Source organism: Oncorhynchus mykiss, chromosome 19, assembly GCF_057628025.1.
Source record: "Oncorhynchus mykiss isolate SJ-2025 chromosome 19, ASM5762802v1, whole genome shotgun sequence".
Lineage (NCBI taxonomy): Eukaryota > Metazoa > Chordata > Actinopteri > Salmoniformes > Salmonidae > Oncorhynchus > Oncorhynchus mykiss.
In genome coordinates, this window is record NC_143040.1 from 24352274 (window position 1) to 24371455 (window position 19182).

A 19182-nucleotide genomic window follows, 5' to 3' on the forward strand; every position below is an offset into this window, starting at 1 on the left:
TGATCAACGACAACAATGAGACCACCTATAGGGAGGAGGTCAGAGACCTGACCGTGTGGTGCAAGGACAACAACCTCTCCCTCAAAGTGATCAAGACAAAGGAGATGATTGTGGACTACAGGAAAAGTTGGACCGAGCATGCCCCCATTCTCATGGACAGGGCTGTAGTGGAGCAGGTTGAGAGCTTCAAGTTCCTTGGCGTCCACACCAACAAACTAACATGGTCCAAGCACACCAAAACCTCTTCCCCCTCCGGTGACTGAAAAGATTTGACATGGGTCCTCAGATCCTCAAAAGGTTTTACAGCTGCACCATCAAGAGCATCCTGGCGGTTTGCATCACTGCCTGGTATGGCAACTGTTCGGCCTCCGACCGCAAGGCACTACAGAGGGAAGTGTGTTAGGCCCAGTACATCACCGGGGCCAAGCTTCCTACCATCCAGGACCTTTATACCAGGTAATGTCAGAGGAAGGCCCTAAAAGTTGTCAAAGACTCCTGCCACCCTAGTCAAAGACTGTTCTCTACGCTACCGCACAGCAAGTGGTACCGGAGCACCAAGACGAGGTCCAAGAGGCTTCTAAACAGCTTCTACCCCCAAGCCAAAAGACTCCTGAACATCTAATCAAATAGCTACCCAGACTATTTGCATTGCCTTCCCCCTCCATGCTGCTGCTACTCTGTTATTATCTATGCATAGTCATTTAATATCTATACCTACAGTTGAAGTCAGAAGTTTACATACACCTTAGCCAAATACATTTAAACTCCGTTTTTCACAATTCCTGATATTTAATCCTAGTAAAAATGCCCTGTTTTAGGTCCGTTAGGATCACCACTTTCTCAAGACATCAGTCAGGAAGTTAAAGCTTGGTCGCAAATGGGTCTTCCAAATGGACAATGACCCCAAGCATACTTCCAAAGTTGTGGCAAAATGGCTTAAGGACAACAAAGTCAAGGTATTGGAGTGGCCATCACAAAGCCCTGACCTCAATCCCATAGAAAATTTGTGGGCAGAACTGAAAAAGTGTGTGCGAGCAAGGAGGCCCACAAACCTGACTCAGTTACACCAGCTTGGTCAGGAGGACTGGACCAAAATTCACTCAAATTATTAAACTTGTGGAAGGCTACCCAAAACGTTTGACCCAAGTTAAACAATTTAAAGGCAATGCTACCAAATACTAATTGAGTGTATGTAAACTTCTGACCCACTGGGAATGTGATGAAAGAAACAAAAGCTGAAATAAATCATTCTCTACTATTATTCTGACATTTCACATTCTTAAAATAAAGTGGTGATCCTAACTGACCCAAGACAGGGAATTTTTACTAGGATTACATGTCAGGAATTGTGAAAAACTGAGTTTAAATGTATTTGGCTAAGGTGTATGTAACCTTCCGACTTCAACTGTATACTGTAAACCTTAATATGCTCTAATGTACAATTTGTGTTTACAGTCAGCAATCCAGTAGGACCTGTGGTGTTGATGGCGGTAGAGACTGGACCTCTGGCCCCGGATTGCAGTTCTTGACACAAACCGGTGTGCCTGGCACCTACTACCGTACCCCATTCAAAAGGTACTTATATATTTTGTCTTGCCCATTCACCCTCTGAATCCACATCCACAAGCCATGTCTCAATTGTCTCAAGGCTTAAAAATAATTATTTAACCTGCCTCCTCCCCTTCATCTACACTGATTGAAGTGTATTTAACAGGTGACTTCAATAAGGGATCATAGCTTCACCTGGATTCACCTGGTCAGTCTATGTCATGGAAAGAGCAATCATTCCCACAATCTCCTGTTTCTGCCCCACGCTTCAGAAACAGGAGATGGCTCCTGCCCTTTGAACCCTTCCAGCTCCTGCAAGGCCCATCATTTACATAACACAATACAGTTTAAATTACAATACACAGCCATTTTTATATATTTTGTGTTTTCACAGTCCCTGTTGTGCCGTAAGAAATAGGTTATGATCAATGATATCAAAAGCTGCACTGAAGTCTAACAAAACCGCTCTATCAATTTATTTCAGCCAATCATCAGTCCAGAGCATTTTGAGTGCCCTTCCTTGTAAGCATGCTGAATGTCTGTTGTTAATTTGTTTTCTGTAAAATAACTTTCTTTGTTTTTTTGTATCTAAAAGCATGGGAAGCACTGGTAAAAGGATGATTGGTCCGCTGTTTAAGCCATTAAAGGGTGCTTTGCCATTTCTAGGTAGTGGAATGACCTTAACCTTCCTCCAGGCCTGAGGGCGCACACCGTCTTCTAGGCTTAAATTGAAGATGTGGCAAACAGGAGTCTCAATGTATTCCACTACCAATCTCAGCAATTTCCCATCCAGCTTGTCTTTATATATAGATACCAACACTCACCTCTTCCACACCCACTTTGCTGAACTCAAAACTACAGTGCTTGTCTTTCATTACTTGGTCCGTTAAGCATGAATATGATGGCTCAGCGTTTGATGTTTGCATGTCATCCCTAACTTTATCTTGTCAACAAAAAAGTTACCTCATGGTTACCCCACAAATACAGACAGGGTCAGGATTGGCATTCACCACGAGAGGTACAGTGCCCTCAGAAAGTATTATTCATGCCCCTTTACTTATTCCACATTTTGTTGTGTTACAGCCTGAATTCAAAAGGGATTAAATAATTGTTTTCTCACCCATCTACACACAATACCCCATAATGACAAAGTGAAAACATGTTTTTTTTTTTAAACGTGTGTGCATTTATTGAAAATTAAATACAGAAATATCTCAATTATTCACACCCCTGAGTCAATACTTTGTATAAGCACTGTTGGCAGTGATTACAGCTGCTTTCTCGGTAAGTCTATAAGAGCTTTCCACACCTGGATTGCGCAACATTTGCCCATTATTCTTTTCAAAATTCTTTAAGCTCTATCAAATTTGTTGTTGATCATTTTCAGGTCTTGCCATAGATTTAAAAAAAAATGTAAAACAATTTAATCAAGTGGCCAGAAGTGGGAGAAGATGGAGCCATATGGATTTTCCAGCAAATTTCCTCATCTATTAAACATTTGATCTCCATACAGTTTTCTGTTTCCTGAACTAGAATCTGTAACAAACAGAGTGGATTTTGTTTTGTAGACTTTACTCTTTGCCAAAGTTTCCCCCAAAAATGCGTTGTTTAGAATTTAGTTATTGCACGAGCGCACTTCAGACTAGGCGTCCCCTAACGGAACGCACCAATAGGATCTCACTAGCTTGTGCTTGGCTCTGCCTGCCTCCTTGCTTGTTCTGCCCACTATGATTAATTTGCCTCCATCGGAAACGACAGGCTCTGGTCTATCTTGGGTTAGTATATAGTATAGAAATATTGGTCTCCACTGTGGGGGTTAGTGGGTTGGGACCTTTTCTTTTATAACTTGTAATGGACTCACACTCCAGTCCAATTGGTGGCGGTAATGCAACTTTTTGGTTGCCAACCGCCATTTAAAACCCAGATAAGTACGGATGTAAACATGACCAAGAACCATTTTGTCGTTAGGGTTTTTATTTAGACATTAATACGATGGAATTCAAAATTTTACTAATTTAACTGCTCAGCATCACATACTTACGCCAGTTAGTATTTCATTCGCGTTGGAGACAGGACTTGGTTGATAAAAGCTGGCGTTACATGGATAACATCTAACGTTAGCAAACAATGGCCATGGTTTTTCACACTGAAATCGCCTCCATTATGGAAGTGCTAGCGAATGCAGCCGTGGCAGAAGTCTGTAAACTCGTAGACGACGACTATGCAGTGTTTCGTTTGGAAATAACTCAAAGCCAGAAAGAAAACAGGGCATTGCGAAGGAAACTACAGCTACTGGAACTGAAGATGGCACGGGAGCGCGCAGAGAGGACAACGCGAGAGCGCGCACTCTCCAAACGTCCCAGTAGTGTCAAGATCCTCGACGGATACAGAGGAATGGAAAGAGGTACATTTTGCAGAAGGCCGAGGCAGCGGAGCCCCCTCTGCACATGTGTGACTAGATGTTAACCATAATTGGGTCTTGGTCAGTTGTTGGATAGTATGCAATAATTCCCCTGATTACTTAGCTATCTTGCACAAAGACATGATCATATTCTAACCATATTCTTCATTGACTGCATTTACTAATTGAAAACAATATAATGAATGGAACATAATTAATCAATCTAGAAATAATATATCAAGAAGTTATGCAAAGTGTAACCTTACATCCTGGCCAATTCTAGACCCTGTCAAAACTCAATATTGTACAATATAGCATTGGCAGTAACTAACTTAATAATGTCCCCCCCCCCCCCCCCCCCCCCCCAATCACTCTCTCAGGTAAAGGACATCTCACTGGAGGCCACAGGAGCTTTGTGAAGCCAGCGGGACACAATACATGGAGCGATGACCAACCAATCACTGTTGATGAGGGGAGTGGAACCTCAACCCAGCACGTTATCATGATAGAGGTTTGTGTAACAGTGCATCAAATGTGGCCAGTTTATTTTAAAAAGGCACCTCACCTTTTCACTTGCTTACATGTACACCCTCATTTATCTGCCATAGCAGAGCTTGTGAGACTTCCCTATGACATTGTTATCCAATTCTACGCATGTACCGGTAATAACCTCCTCTCTTGTATCAGGATGCAGATGCAGAGGCTGCAGGTCCTAGTGGATCGTCCCTGGTCAAGCAGGAGAGGACTGAAGAAGAGGACACACAACACAACATCACGGAGGTCAGTGGCATGCTGAACGCCATCCTAATGTCAGAGACTTTAACTGTAACACACAGGCTCTCTCTTGCGCACCGGATCTGTCCACGGATCAGACCCAGAGGGGCTGGGGAGACTGGGCTGTCCTCCTGCTCCCGGCTCAGAGTATCTACTGGTATTTCACCAGAGCCAAAGGGCTGTTAATTCCTGTGTAGATGGTGATGCGTTATACACTGGTGTTGATGATCTGTCTTGTTTTTACACTAAATAGATGGACCTGGCAACATATCCTTGGGTTTAAAGACAGAATGATCTGTCTAGAGGGGACTGGAACTAGTACAGTAGTTGTGTATGCTCTGAAGGGTGCCTAGATAAGAAAGGGGAGGGTCTGGTCATAGATGAAGTGACTGAGAAAGTGGAGGGCGACATTCCTTCCACATGGAATGCAGATGGACACTCACAGGACAGAGACTTCTTAGACTACATGGAAAGCTTAGCTTCACATGGCCTTTTCGATCAGGTATTGAACTCACACGACAGGGCTAGAGCCCAGGTTCCGGGAGAGGAAGCCACATCGGGTGGTAGTAAAGATAAATGGTTCCTCTGCATGTTCTGTAACAAAGGCTTCAGCTGCTCCCAGAAGGTGGTTCCACCAGTAGTTCCACAGGGGAGAAATCCTTCAGCTGTACCCAGTGTCACATGCACTTAGCCCAGGCTGGCAACCTGAAGAGGGTCCACACTGGAGAGATCCTACAGCTGCCCCCTGTGTGAGAAGAGGTTCTCCCACCAGCACCTTCTGAAGATATACCTGAAGGTCCACATGGGGAAGAGGCTCTTAGACCAAAATAGTTTCACTTTGTCATTATGGGGTATTGTGTGTAGATAGCTGAGGAATAGTTTTTTTTAAAATGTAATCCATATTAGAATAAGGCTGTAACAAAATGTGGGAAAAATCAAGGGGTCTGAATACTTTCCAAAGGCGTTGTAGTGTATTAATGACACCTTGAGCTGTCCTAACCAGTTAAGAGTTACCAGCAGGTGTCTTGATAATAGAAACATGCAATCAGTGGTTCCTGTGCCACATGCAATTGCTTTGGAGTTGTTGAAATAATGTTAATATTGATGCATACATAAATGATCTAGACCTACATGCAACAATACATTTTGTTATTTTAAAATGATTTCACATGAGCCCTATTTCACATGATATGCCTAAATTCTTATAACCACATAGGCTAATAAAATAATCACATATTTTTATTTTTATTATTTAAGTAACTTACATCATGTTATTTTAAGATATCCCTTTGGAGCGCAATATCATGTTAAAAAATATATAGCTAAATGGGGAATGCCTTTTAAGTTGTGAAATTGAAGGCATCTAGGGCCTATGTTCAATTTGATTGTGTTCGAGGAAAATTCTAGATCTTTCAAACGTTTTATGCAACACTTTCGGCAAGTGATTTTATGCCAACTGTGCCAAAGCCAGTTGTTAAACAGCAGTGACAGCAGAGTGTGTTGATATAACAGTATAATTATAAAAAAAATTCTGCTTCAACCATCAGCTTATGCATGCCAACATATTTGCCAAGAATTAAGAGTAGGGAAATAGATTTTATCAGACAAAAATGAGATCAAACGTTTTACCATTGCAACATGTGATGTACAGTCACATTCACCGTGGTTGTGTGAAGCTTGCACAGAGCCCATATCCACAAACCATCTCAGAAAAGGTCGTAGGAATAATTTTAAAACCGGTTTTCAGACCAAAAAAAAAATCCCAGCTCAGAGTAGGTTTTTAGGATGATGTTCTTGACACTGCCCAGACAAAATCTGAGCCAGGATTAAAATGAACTCATAAAAGTTTCTCTGTTGGTGATCACGGCCGTTGGAGTTACTGCAAAGGAAAGATGGTGATGACGCTCATTAACATTGTTGCAAATGATAGTTTATACCCTGTCGCAATGAGGCATCGCCAGCTTTGAATGCTATAGCACGCTTCAGACTACAACGGTGAATGTAACTGTCCGTCAAATGTTGCAGTGGGAAACCGTTTTATAACTTTCACCTGACACGATAACTTTGCCTTCTCTTAATTATTTCCTAATGTTGGCATCCATAATCTTCTTTTTTTCCCCCTTAAAAAATATTATTATTATTATTATTTTTTTTACAAATTCTGATATTTTGTATAAAGTGATAGGCATATTGTACTGAATCATACAGTATGGTTGTTAAAAGTAGAATTTGGACCTGACAGGTATGGCATATCAAGAAGCTGATTAAACAGCATGATCATTACACAGGTGCACCTTATTCTGGGGACAATATAAGGCCCTTCTCTAAAATGTGCAGCATTGTCAAACAACACAATGCCACAGAGAGTTAGCAATTGGCATGCTGACTACAGGAATGTCCACCAGAGCTGTTGCCAGAGAACTGAATGCTAATTTCACTACCATAAGCCGCCTCAAAAGTTGTTTTAGAGATTTTGGCAGTACGTCCAACCGCCGTCACAATCACAGACCATGTGGGCAAGCTGTTTGCTGATGTCAACGTTGTGAACAGAGTGCCCCGTGGTGGTGGTGGGGTTATGGCATGGGCAGGCATAAGCTATGGATAATTAACACAATTGCATTTTGTCTACGGCAATTTGAATGCACAGAGATACCGTGACGAGATCCTGAGGCTTATTGTCGTGCTGTTTTTCTGCCACCATCACCTCATGTTTCAGTATGATAATACACAGCTCCATGTCACAAGGATCTGTACACAATTCCTGGAAGCTGGAAATGTCCCAATTTTTTTTCATGGCTTGCATCCTCACCAGACATGTCACCCACCCATTGAGCATGTTTGGGATGCTCAGGATCGATGTATACGACAGCATATTCCAGTTCCCGCCAAAGTCCAGCAACTTCGCACAGTCATTGAAGAGAAGTGGGACAACATTCCACAGGCCACACTCAACAGCCTGATCAACTCTATGTGAAGGAGATGTGTCGCGCTGTATGAGGCACATGGTCACACCAGATACTGACTGGTTTTCTGATCCACGGCCCTACCTTTTTTTTAAGGTATCTGTGACCAACCGAGGCATATCTGTATTCCCAGTCATGTGAAATCCATAGATTAGGGCCTAATACATTTATTTCAATTGACTGATGTCTTTATATGAACTGTAACTCAGTCAATTTTTTTAAATTGTTGCGTTCATGTTTTTGTTCAGAGTAGATTATTTATGGGTTGATCATGTAGTAATATTTAAATATTCTATCAACTCCAACGCAATTGCATGTGGTGCAGGAGCCACTGACTCTCTGCCTTTTCTTATAATCAAGAAACCTGCTGATAACTCTTAACTGGTTAGGACAATTCATGAGGGGTCCTAAATATCTGTCGACTAGAAGAGGCTTCATGCAGAGCTTTTATTTTTACCCATAAGAGTAGGAGTAAAATGTGTCTATTCTCAGCACAACCAATTTTCTAGTCTAAGATGCTTTGTGGATACAAACCCTAATCTTGATTAATGTTGTCTTAATAGTGGGACCATGCCTTTGAATTAGCAAACCAATAGTGTCAAGTGATCAAAACAACTAGCACGATTGCATAGTATCAAATCAACTAACATTTGCATAGTACTCATAGCAATCCCTCATTGCCCAATCAGAAGATGCTCCATAGCAAGGTGCTCATATCAGATTTCTTGATCCAACATCCTCTCACTCTTTATCTCTTACAGTCAGTAGACGTGGAGGATGGGAAGCCTGATCTGCTGCTGGTCAAAGAGGAGACGATAGAAGACGAACAAGAGGGCATTAACCTGTTGAGTGGACTAAAGATGGGGGAGCAAGGTAAGGGAGAAATACATATATGCACCTGTGATGCACCTGGCTATTATTATTAATTTATTTTCTTCATTCATAAAATGAAATCAATAAACCATATGTTTACATACAAAAACACAATGTTTGAACTTGACCAAGTAATTAAGTCAAACTCCCTATGTAGTTTTCTCTGCCATGTTTTTAAGATCTATTTTCTAACCTTTTCCTGAGGTGGTTGGCTGGAGGCTAACAGAGGAGACTGGGTGGCCATCTTGGATTCCCAGACCCAGACAAGTGCAGTCAATGGCCCGGGGGACGACATCACTGAGCAGGCCAGGACTAGAGGCGACAATGTGGAGGTCAGTGGATGGGACAGTGTCTTCAATACTGGGCTGGGGAACAAAAGTGTTAACCACAACCAGAAACAGACTGTCGAACACAAAACAACAACCGAATTTAGTCTCCGTGACAACAGACTGGCTGAGACCAGGGCGAGTAGTAGATTTTGTCTGCGGGGACAGGGAGGTGTTGGTATGCAGCTGGAGAGAACAGACACTGACTCGGCTAGCGATGCTCCGTCTTGCTCCTATAGTTGTGATTCAGAGAGACTGATGGCACCTCAGGTTAACCCCCTAACAGGTGCTGCCTTCAGCCTGCCTTCTATAGGATCTATCAACTGGAACATGGATCCTGAGACAACACAGACACTCCCTGGCCTTCATCCTCCTCACACACTCCTTATGTTAAACCAGACCTCAGACAATGCCCGTGCCTCAACCTTAAATGGCTGCACAAGCCCATTGACAAATGACAGTATTAGAGATGGAATCAGTAAAGGTGGCAGCGCCAAAGAGAAGCGCTTTCCGTGTTCATTTTGTGGGAAAGCCTTCCGTTTGCCCAAACAGGTGGAGATCCACCAGAGGATGCACACAGGGGAGAAACCTTTCGGCTGCCACCTGTGCCGGGCCAGTTTTTCAGACTCGTCCAACCTGAAGAGGCACCAGAGAGTCCACACAGGCGAGAAACCCTACAGCTGCCCCCAGTGTGAGAAGAGGTTCTCCCGCCAGCACCATATGAAGATGCACCTGAAGGTCCATACAGGAGAGAGGCCGTTTGCCTGTACTCACTGTGGGAAGAGGTTCTCAGAGAGGAGCTACCTCAGGGTACACCAACAGAAAATGCACACGGCCCATGTATAATATGTAATATTATATGTAATGTTGTACTACTAAGTACTAATTCTGTTGGTTTTGGATATAGTAGGGAAGTGGATGAGGTGAACTGAACTGAATAAATAATGAGTATGATGAGACATAGAAGATCAGGGGTTAGCAACAGGATTTGGGGGATTTGTTTTTGGTTAAAAAAAGACCAGGAATTCAGCTGAAAGTATTTCCACAAATAAATAAATAAAAAGTATCTCAATGTTATCAAGGTATGAAATTCTTGTTATTTTTCAATACAATCTCTTTGGGCTTAGTTGTGGTCATTTTGCAGTGTACAAATTATAATTATTTTCCATCCCCCTGACCATTCGCTCCGAGAAAGATTCAGCCCGCAGCTGAGTCTAGTTGCCTACCCCTGGAGTAGATTATATCGTCATGGTTGGGGTATTCTAAAATGCTTCATTGATGATTTGGACAACCTTGTCCTGTTGTTTTGATGCTGGTGTTTTTATGAGGAAATTATAATGCCTTAATTCATGTTTACTTATACTGATCATGACAATGGGGTGAAACTCCAGGACAACAGTTGTGATTGTTTATTTTACTTTGTCCCGTCCTGTTTTTAGGGTATGTATCTTTGTTTACATGACAGCAATTTATTTTATTTTAATTGAGCGCCATTTAGGTTAGGCTATTTGTTCGGAGAAGCCTGCGTTATGTAAAAAGAGTCTGTCTCATTACATTGTCATACATTTTATCTCCAGCCTGAAGATTACAGAAAAGGCCACGCACGCTTTCTACCATGTCATAGATCTGCTGCATGATTTATGTTAGATCTTTTATTTTTTTTCAGAATGTTGGTTGAGCGCTGCAGAGGTGCATCTTTCCAACAGCACCCTGGAGAGGCGCACTGGGAATGAACAAGCAAAATATTTTACGCCCCTGCCTTTGATAAAGTGGGCACTGCTTATCAAAGGGCGGCATCACCGCTCACCTAAAAAGCCCATATGCCACTGGTTGATAGAAATTGTCATTGTTTTGTGGCAGAATTATGTGAGGTTTTATGTGTTGGTGTTGGAGGTGCGTCTTGGTCTGTTCAGCTCAGAAAATGCCGCCCTCATCAATCTCCCGCCATCGGCGGCCCCCTAATCCTGCCTAATGAGTGGGCAGACCATGCCTATAGCATATCATAATCACATCAATAAATTGGTTATAACAAACTCTGAACACCGTAACACCAAAATGGATGCAGAGGACTTGACAAATAAACTCAAAAGGGGGGAATATTTACAGGTTGCTCAGGAGGTAAGAGAAAGTGGATTAAATGTGATTAGTTGTGGAAAATACTGGAGATCAAGAAAACAGAGGTAAGGAGCCAGCACTGCGTGCATATAATATGCAGTAAAGTATAAGCGTACCAGAGAGTCTGTAACATGTTTGTTTTTTGTTTTTTTATTACAGAAAAGACTAAAAACATTTTAATTCATTCGTGAATGCAATTTCTGAAATGGAATGGTTTATTGTTTAAGGCTCGCTTTATTTTAAAATTGAAACGCTTAAATGCATTTCAAATCATGAATGACTCGTGTGATGACATGAACGAGTGAAGGATTGACTGATACAGTAGCCTATAGAAGTGTTGAAATGCAGTCCTAAGTAAGTTATGGTATTAAGACTAAACAGGCCTACAGCTTGACGGTGGTTATACAAGGCTGCTATGCTAAGCCTACTAATGATAATGACATTACTTATTATTATTCTTATTATAATAATAGTAATAATGAGATTATAAATAATACCAGAGGCTGTTCTAACAAACAAAAAGTGTAAAGCCTTTATTACAGCAACGCAAAGATTAAAAACAGGCATCTCGTTGCGTAGCCTCACGGAATCAGTAGGCTATTAAACAAACATTCATACCGAAAACAGAAGCAGGCTTTGTCTCATTTCTATAGGTATATTGATGATTTTTAAAGCTAGGCACATTTAACAGTTAGGCTATTGATAGTAAACCTAATTAAGTTTGGGTTTCCTCCTCACTTTTCTTAAGATTATAAGGCAAGGGCTGTTTTCTCATTTCCTCGTTCTGCTGCTGCCTCCTGCATTGTTCTCAACACCAATATGCTGGTTAACTTTGCTATTATGCACATAGCAACATGGTCTAGGAAAAGAAGCCAATTCAACAGTGCACTGATGTGTTTCAGAACCATGGACAGCAACCGCTATCCAACAAAGGAGAAAGCTCATTTGTTATTATTTTTATAATTGTTGCACCATTGTTAATGTTATATAACCACTTACAATTTCAGGAACACACCTTAGACTGATGGACTGTGCCTCCACCACGGCCTCCACAATGGATCAGTCCACTCAGCGCGAATCAGACAGGTGTCTTGTACACCATGATATATACAGCACCAGTCAAAAGTTTGGAAAAACACCTACTCATTCCAGGGTTTTCTTTGTTTCTACTACTTTCTACATTGTAGAATAATAGTGAAGACATCAAAATTATGAAATAACACATATGGAATCATGTAGTAACCAAAAAAGTGTTAAACAAATCCAAATATATTTTATATTTGAGACTCTTCAAAGTGTGTGTGTGGAGACTCTTCAAAGTGTGTGTGTGGTGGGGGGGGTATTAGTATTAGGAATGGTGTTTCTAATGTTTGGTATACTCAGTGTAAGTATTCCTGTATTGCTACTACTGTACTGTCAAATGAATTATCTAAGTAAGTGTAACAGTACAAATTTAGACCGTCCCCTCGCCCATACCCGGGCGCGAACTAGGGACCTTCTGCACACATCAACAGTCACCCTCGAAGCATCGTTACCCATCGCGCCACAAAAGCCGCGGCCCTTGCAGAGCAAGGGGAACTACTACTTCAAGGTCTCAGAGCAAGTGACGTCACTGATTGAAACGCTATTTAGCGCCCACGCTAACTAAGCTAGCCGTTTCACATCCGTTACATAAGCCTCATTGATGGCCAACATAAAGTTAGCAAGTTATTGAGTTCATTATCCTTACAGTGCCTTGCGAAAGTATTCGGCCCCCTTGAACTTTGCGACCTTTTGCCACATTTCAGGATTCAAACATAAAGATATAAAACTGTATTTTTTTGTGAAGAATCAACAACAAGTGGGACACAATCATGAAGTGGAACGACATTTATTGGATGTTTCAAACTTTTTTAACAAATCAAAAACTGAAAAATTGGGCGTGCAAAATTATTCAGCCCCTTTACTTTCAGTGCAGCAAACTCTCTCCAGAAGTTCAGTGAGGATCTCTGAAGGATCCAATGTTGACCTAAATGACTAATGATGATAAATACAATCCACCTGTGTGTAATCAAGTCTCCGTATAAATGCACCTGCACTGTGATAGTCTCAGAGGTCCGTTAAAAGCGCAGAGAGCATCATGAAGAACAAGGAACACACCAGGCAGGTCCGAGATACTGTTGTGAAGAAGTTTAAAGCCGGATTTGGATACAAAAAGATTTCCCAAGCTTTAAACATCCCAAGGAGCACTGTGCAAGCGATAATATTGAAATGGAAGGAGTATCAGACCACTGCAAATCTACCAAGACCTGGCCGTCCCTCTAAACTTTCAGCTCATACAAGGAGAAGACTGATCAGAGATGCAGCCAAGAGGCCCATGATCACTCTGGATGAACTGCAGAGATCTACAGCTGAGGTGGGAGACTCTGTCCATAGGACAACAATCAGTCGTATATTGCACAAATCTGGCCTTTATGGAAGAGTGGCAAGAAGAAAGCCATTTTTTAAAGATATCCATAAAAAGTGTTGTTTAAAGTTTGCCATAAGCCATCTGGGAGACACACCAAACATGTGGAAGAAGGTGCTCTGGTCAGATGAAACCAAAATTGAACTTTTTGGCAACAATGCAAAACGTTATGTTTGGCGTAAAAGCAACACAGCTCATCACCCTGAACACACCATGCCCACTGTCAAACATGGTGGTGGCAGCATGATGGTTTGGGCCTGCTTTTCTTCAGCAGGGACAGGGAAGATGGTTAAAATTGATGGGAAGATGGATGGAGCCAAATACAGGACCATTCTGGAAGAAAACCTGATGGAGTCTGCAAAAGACCTGAGACTGGGACGGAGATTTGTCTTCCAACAAGACAATGATCCAAAACATAAAGCAAAATCTACAATGGAATGGTTCAAAAATAAACATATCCAGGTGTTAGAATGGCCAAGTCAAAGTCCAGACCTGAATCCAATCGAGAATCTGTGGAAAGAACTGAAAACTGCTGTTCACAAATGCTCTCCATCCAACCTCACTGAGCTCGAGCTGTTTTGCAAGGAGGAATGGGAAAACATTTCAGTCTCTCGATGTGCAAAACTGATAGAGACATACCCCAAGCGACTTACAGCTGTAATCGCAGCAAAAGGTGGTTCTACAAAGTATTAACTTAAGGGGGCTGAATAATTTTGCACACCCAATTTTTCAGTTTTTGATTTGTTAAAAAAGTTTGAAATATCCAATAAATGTCGTTCCACTTCATGATTGTGTCTCACTTGTTGTTGATTCTTCACAAAAAAATACAGTTTTATATCTTTATGTTTGAAGCCTGAAATGTGGCAAAAGGTCGCAAAGTTCAAGGGGGCCGAATACTTTCGCAAGGCACTGCATTTCTGAGGCTCTATATTGTATATTAATATGGGCTATTTGGGTGGGAGAGTGAATGCGCCTGGGTGAAAGGTAGACTAGTGGTTAGGGTGTTGGGCCAGTAACCGAAAGGTTGCGAGTTCGAATCCCCGAACCTGAAAAATATTTCGATCTGCCCTTGAGCAAGGCTCCAGGATCGCTGTCAATAATGTCTGAACCCTGGCTGCGACTTCACTCTCCGAGGGTGGTTATTTTAAATGAATCCCTTATTTTACCAGGTTGACTGAGAACACATTCTCATTTACAGCAACGACCTGGGGAATAGTTACAGGGGAGAGGAGTGGGGATGAATGAGCCAATTGGAATCTGGGGATGGCCATGGTACGAGGGCTAGATTGGGAATTTAGCCAGGACACCGGGGTTAACACCCCCTACTCTTACGATAAGTACATTGTGTCATGAAGCTAGCCCTTTCAGTGAATCGGCTAGCAGAGATGTGAACAACCCCTCCCCCTCCTCTCCTGTTAAGAGGGGCCTCATTTATGACTTCACAACGACGTCATAAATTCTTGTCAAAACTTGTCTCTCTGACCATGCAGTATGGGAGAGAGAGGGTCACAGTAGAGCAAAGGAACTCTCCCGCCAAATACTCCTACCTCCGCGAATTGGAGAATTAAACATTGTTCCTAATTTAGAGAATGTGGAAACGGTCGGTGGAGAAGCCAGCTACGACCCGGTCTGTTTTGATTCCATGTTTGTGACCTCATGAAAGACAGCCACATTACCCTAACTTTGTTTGTACAGGTTCCTCAGTTATGAGGCTTGCATCTGAATGTTGAATAAAATGTTTGACAAAGTATAAGAATACTTTTGAAAAGATAAATGTTATTTAGTCTTCTAAAATGAAAAGTGTTTGTTTTATAGTAACGTGTGCCCACTCAGTGGGCCCCGCCCAAGTGAATAGACATTGGTTGGAAATTATGAACCAACCCCTTTTCCACTCTAGCATAAAAGCCCCTGTGAAGAAAAGTCACCTCAGTTCCAAATAATGTGAGGACTTGTCCTCATTTTTAAAAAGGGCTAATTCTAATTTCAACCCTACAGGCCAGAAAACGTGAGAGCTTGCTCCACATGTGAAATGGTATGAACTCTGAACTATTGATCACTCAAGAAGAAGTGAGTCCTAGATTACAGCCTAACAGACTGCAGCTGGAAAGGTAGCAAATCTAGAAAGAACATTGACCGATGCAGAAAACCACAACTTCTCACTCCACAACGACCCGGCAGAATCTACAGAGGACAAGGGCGACCTCGACTGGGCAAACCAGAGCCTTACATTACCAGCTCAATTGTAAATACTGATTATATTCCTTTATCAAACGAGCGATTGTTAAAGTGCATTTTATATTCATATTTATGCGAGAATAGCTTCCCACGTCCGATAGAGACCCATGTTCCTTTGTATTCCCCCCCCCTTTCCTCTCTGAATCAATCGTGTTATAACCAAACTGTTTTTGTTTTGTCCACTAGGGACGGTATTTACTGTATAATGTTATTATGTGTCGTATATTCTGTAATTGTTTAATTAGTTAGTAAATAAATAATTGAGACAATTTGGGTTTGGATGATTCATAGTAAAGGCTGGGTTTGTGCAGATAACCAAGAATTTTACGATATTCAGATGAGACTGATATTAGATAAAGAATAATTAAATTCTGATTGACAGCTGTTGATATAAAATATCTTCAGATCTTTAAGAGTGGATTCGGGAGATGGAAGCTCTATATAAACTAACTCTTCTGTGGTGCCCCAGGTTATTAATGAGTTAATTGTTGCATGGTTTAATTCAATCACGTAATCAATCAAACGTTAGGTAATCGATTTGATAAAGTAGCTTGTCATCACATTAAAGAAGTCAGAGACACGACACTTGGGATCTTTAGTGACCACAGAGTCAGGACACCCGTTTAACGTCCCATCCGAAGGACAGTATCCTACACAGGGGCATTGGGATAAAAAATACATTTACCAGAGGAAATAGTGCCTCCTATTGGCCCTTCACCACCACTTCCTGCAGAAACTGGTCTGCCATCCAGAACTGCTTAGCTTCAGAGGCAAACTAGCAGTGGGATGCAGGGTGGTGTGCTGCTGGTCTCAGGGGGAGTTGGGATATGCAAAAAAACATGTTTCCAATTCACGCCTCACACTCATACAGGTTACCAACTTGTAAATGCAGTGAAACAGGACAAATATAAACATTCCCTATTTTACCTTTTCATCGGATGTAAGCAATGTCCCCATGCTACAAGGCAGCCTTCATTGCTGTGATCAGTTATTTTCGCCTTTCGCGCACAGCTTCAGAGTAGTCCTTGTTTAGGAAGATAGGAAAATGTTGGTTCCTCTCAAGTTCTTATCTCTCTCCAGAACAGCCACCTTGTCCTTGTTCCTCAGGAACTTCATCACTACTAGTGATATATTTTCCAGTCTTGTGGGCGTGCTTGATCTCAATCTTTCTTGATCCAGCTGCAACTTTCCATCAATCATTTTCCTCACTCTCTCCTCGGACTCCATCTAGGTCTCACGTGGAGACTATGGGATTCCATCCACAACGATGTCATTTTGCCTCGATTGTCCTTCTAGGTACTACCGTTTCCCTGTCATTTATTAACATCTATTTACAGACAGTGTTGTTGTCTTTTCTCTTGGACTCAGAGTTAGTTATGTTGCTGCCGTCTTTTATTCAACTGATCAGGCTCTCCCTAGGAGAAATGCAGACTGGTTTTCAGGTCGTGGACCTCTCTGGTCAAGTCGTCCATTCTTGGATCTACCAGTATTTGGACAAAGCTTTTGAAGCTATTTTCCTTTTGTTGTAACAGCTCCCTGTATAATTATTTGTGTTGGTTTAAAATATCTTTCACCTGCGTAAGCGTGACACTGTCCTTTTCTTTGCTTGTCACAATAGCAGCGAAGGCTATTGTTGTAATACCGCGTAGTTCCAGCCCCGTCAGTACGCCCTTCACACACACACTCACAGCCCAGTTCAGTCCGTTGACTGTCTATGTATCTCTTTTTTCTAATTGGGGGAAATCCCATGTGCTCTGTTGTCTACAACAGAGGAATGTGAACTAAACTCTCTTTCATGACCACATGCTCTGCTGAAATGCAGTACCTTTATCAAATTCAACTATCTGAATATATAATTTGTTGCTATTTTGCATTATATTGTAACATACTGTTAGATACCTGCAAGGGATAAGAGAGTTGGGTGTGGATAATCTTTCGACCATGAGTTAGCAAGCCGGAAATGTCAGAGTTTCCAAGTTCCGACTAGCACCTGAACGCTGCATTATTCTTGCTAGGTCATGCTTATTCTTGCTGGCTTCTCAGGGGTCTGCTAACGTTAGATAACAATGGCTAACTGTATGATTTTACACACTCAAATAGCCTCCATCATGGAGGTGCTGGCGAATGCAGCCATGGCAGAGATCTGTAAACTCGTAGACGATGACTATGCAGTGTTTCGTTTGGAAATTTCTCAAAGCTGGAAAGAAAACAGGGCAGAGCCCCACCTGTTTTGAGCCCAACCTGTTGAGCAAAAACAGTTGGGGCTCTTTTTTTGTGCCTGTTTTGCATGTTACTTTGGCATTAATACATGTCACATATCAGTTTGCAAATAAATAATTGAGTTAATAAAGCTGCATACAAACATGCTTTCTTGAGTAAGGCAGCTCCAAAATGCAGGTGTTTCAGCCTAGCTCAGTGCTTTCTGTGATGGTTAGTCAGCCAGTGGAAAATACAGAATACATTGGTAATGTTCTCTAGTTGCGCCATGATTGGCTCAGTGTTCTGTCACTCATGGGGATACTACGTCACCGCAAAATCTAAGGGTAGAGCTGGAAAATTCAAGCCCCTTGGGTGCTGCAATAGAGTTAAATTATAAGTGCCTATCCAAGAAGGCTCATATGAAGAGAAATTATAGATAAAACTTATCGGTGCTCATTGGCCATTGGACATAAACATTACTCAAGTTGAAAATTGCAAATTCAATAATGAGTGGTTTGGAAGGAATCAGTGGCTAACTGCAAGCATGGCAAAGCAATCACTAGCCTGCTATTTAGTGGAGTGGGTGTGTGGTCCAAGTCTGGGTTTAAGGGTCTCTTTACCAAGCTTAAAATGATAAATATTCAACATTGGCCATTCTGTCAATCCAGCATGACTTCTGCCCTGCTGGAGACTCAGAACAGGGAAATCTCAGACTTCAGAGAGTTCAAGATAACTGGGAACTCTGAGAAAAAATGAGCTCCGACTGGGAAAATACGTTTTGAATGGTCATCTAGCTCAGAATTGCAAGTCGGGAACTCGGGCATCTTTCTAGAGCACCAACCTGAATATCACTGATGTCATCATGATTCGACATTGTTTTTTTTCCGAGTTCCCAGTTGTCTTGAAAGCACCATAAATCCAGAAAATGCCAGACTTTGATGACAAAGTTTGATGACAAAAGTTTCCCATGAAATACCGCTGCGCCACCTTCCTGTTCAAGTGAGAACAGCACAACAAGCCCAAAAATGTATTGTATGCTGATGCATACATTATGTAATATGCCAGGGAGATATGTATATTGTACCTAAGAAAGTAATACTAAGTCTATGTTGTGTAGTAAGCTGTTAGTATCCCATATGCCTCAACCTAATAATTTGGTCCCTTTTCCCCTCATAACTTATCCTACTGTTCTGACTTGGTGGTGCACATGTAGCCTATAGCCTGTTTTAGAGAAATGTCATCATTAAATATTGTAAAAGCTTTCATTGTCAGCTTATATTCCCTTTTTTTTGCCCCACCAAG

The 19182-nt window shown here is 41.7% G+C and overlaps 1 protein-coding gene across 3 annotated transcripts; it reads left to right on the forward strand.

Moving 5' to 3' along the window:
* Nucleotides 1-3219: 3219 nt before the first annotated feature.
* On the forward strand, nucleotides 3220-11626 carry LOC149975132 (uncharacterized). Of its 3 annotated transcripts, none has more exons than XM_090210569.1 (6): nucleotides 3220-3952; nucleotides 4330-4460; nucleotides 4637-4729; nucleotides 8448-8559; nucleotides 8764-8891; nucleotides 10552-11626. In XM_090210569.1, exons 1-6 carry the CDS (start codon nucleotides 3676-3678, stop codon nucleotides 10561-10563), a joined length of 753 nt encoding a protein of 250 aa, XP_090066695.1. In that variant the 5' UTR covers nucleotides 3220-3675; the 3' UTR covers nucleotides 10564-11626. The 3 variants fall into 3 exon arrangements, with proteins under 3 accessions (XP_090066695.1, XP_090066694.1, XP_021430816.3); XM_090210568.1 differs by lacking the exon at nucleotides 10552-11626 and adding an exon at nucleotides 9438-9962; XM_021575141.3 differs by lacking the exon at nucleotides 10552-11626 and having other exon boundaries at nucleotides 8764-9962.
* Nucleotides 11627-19182: the final 7556 nt, after the last annotated feature.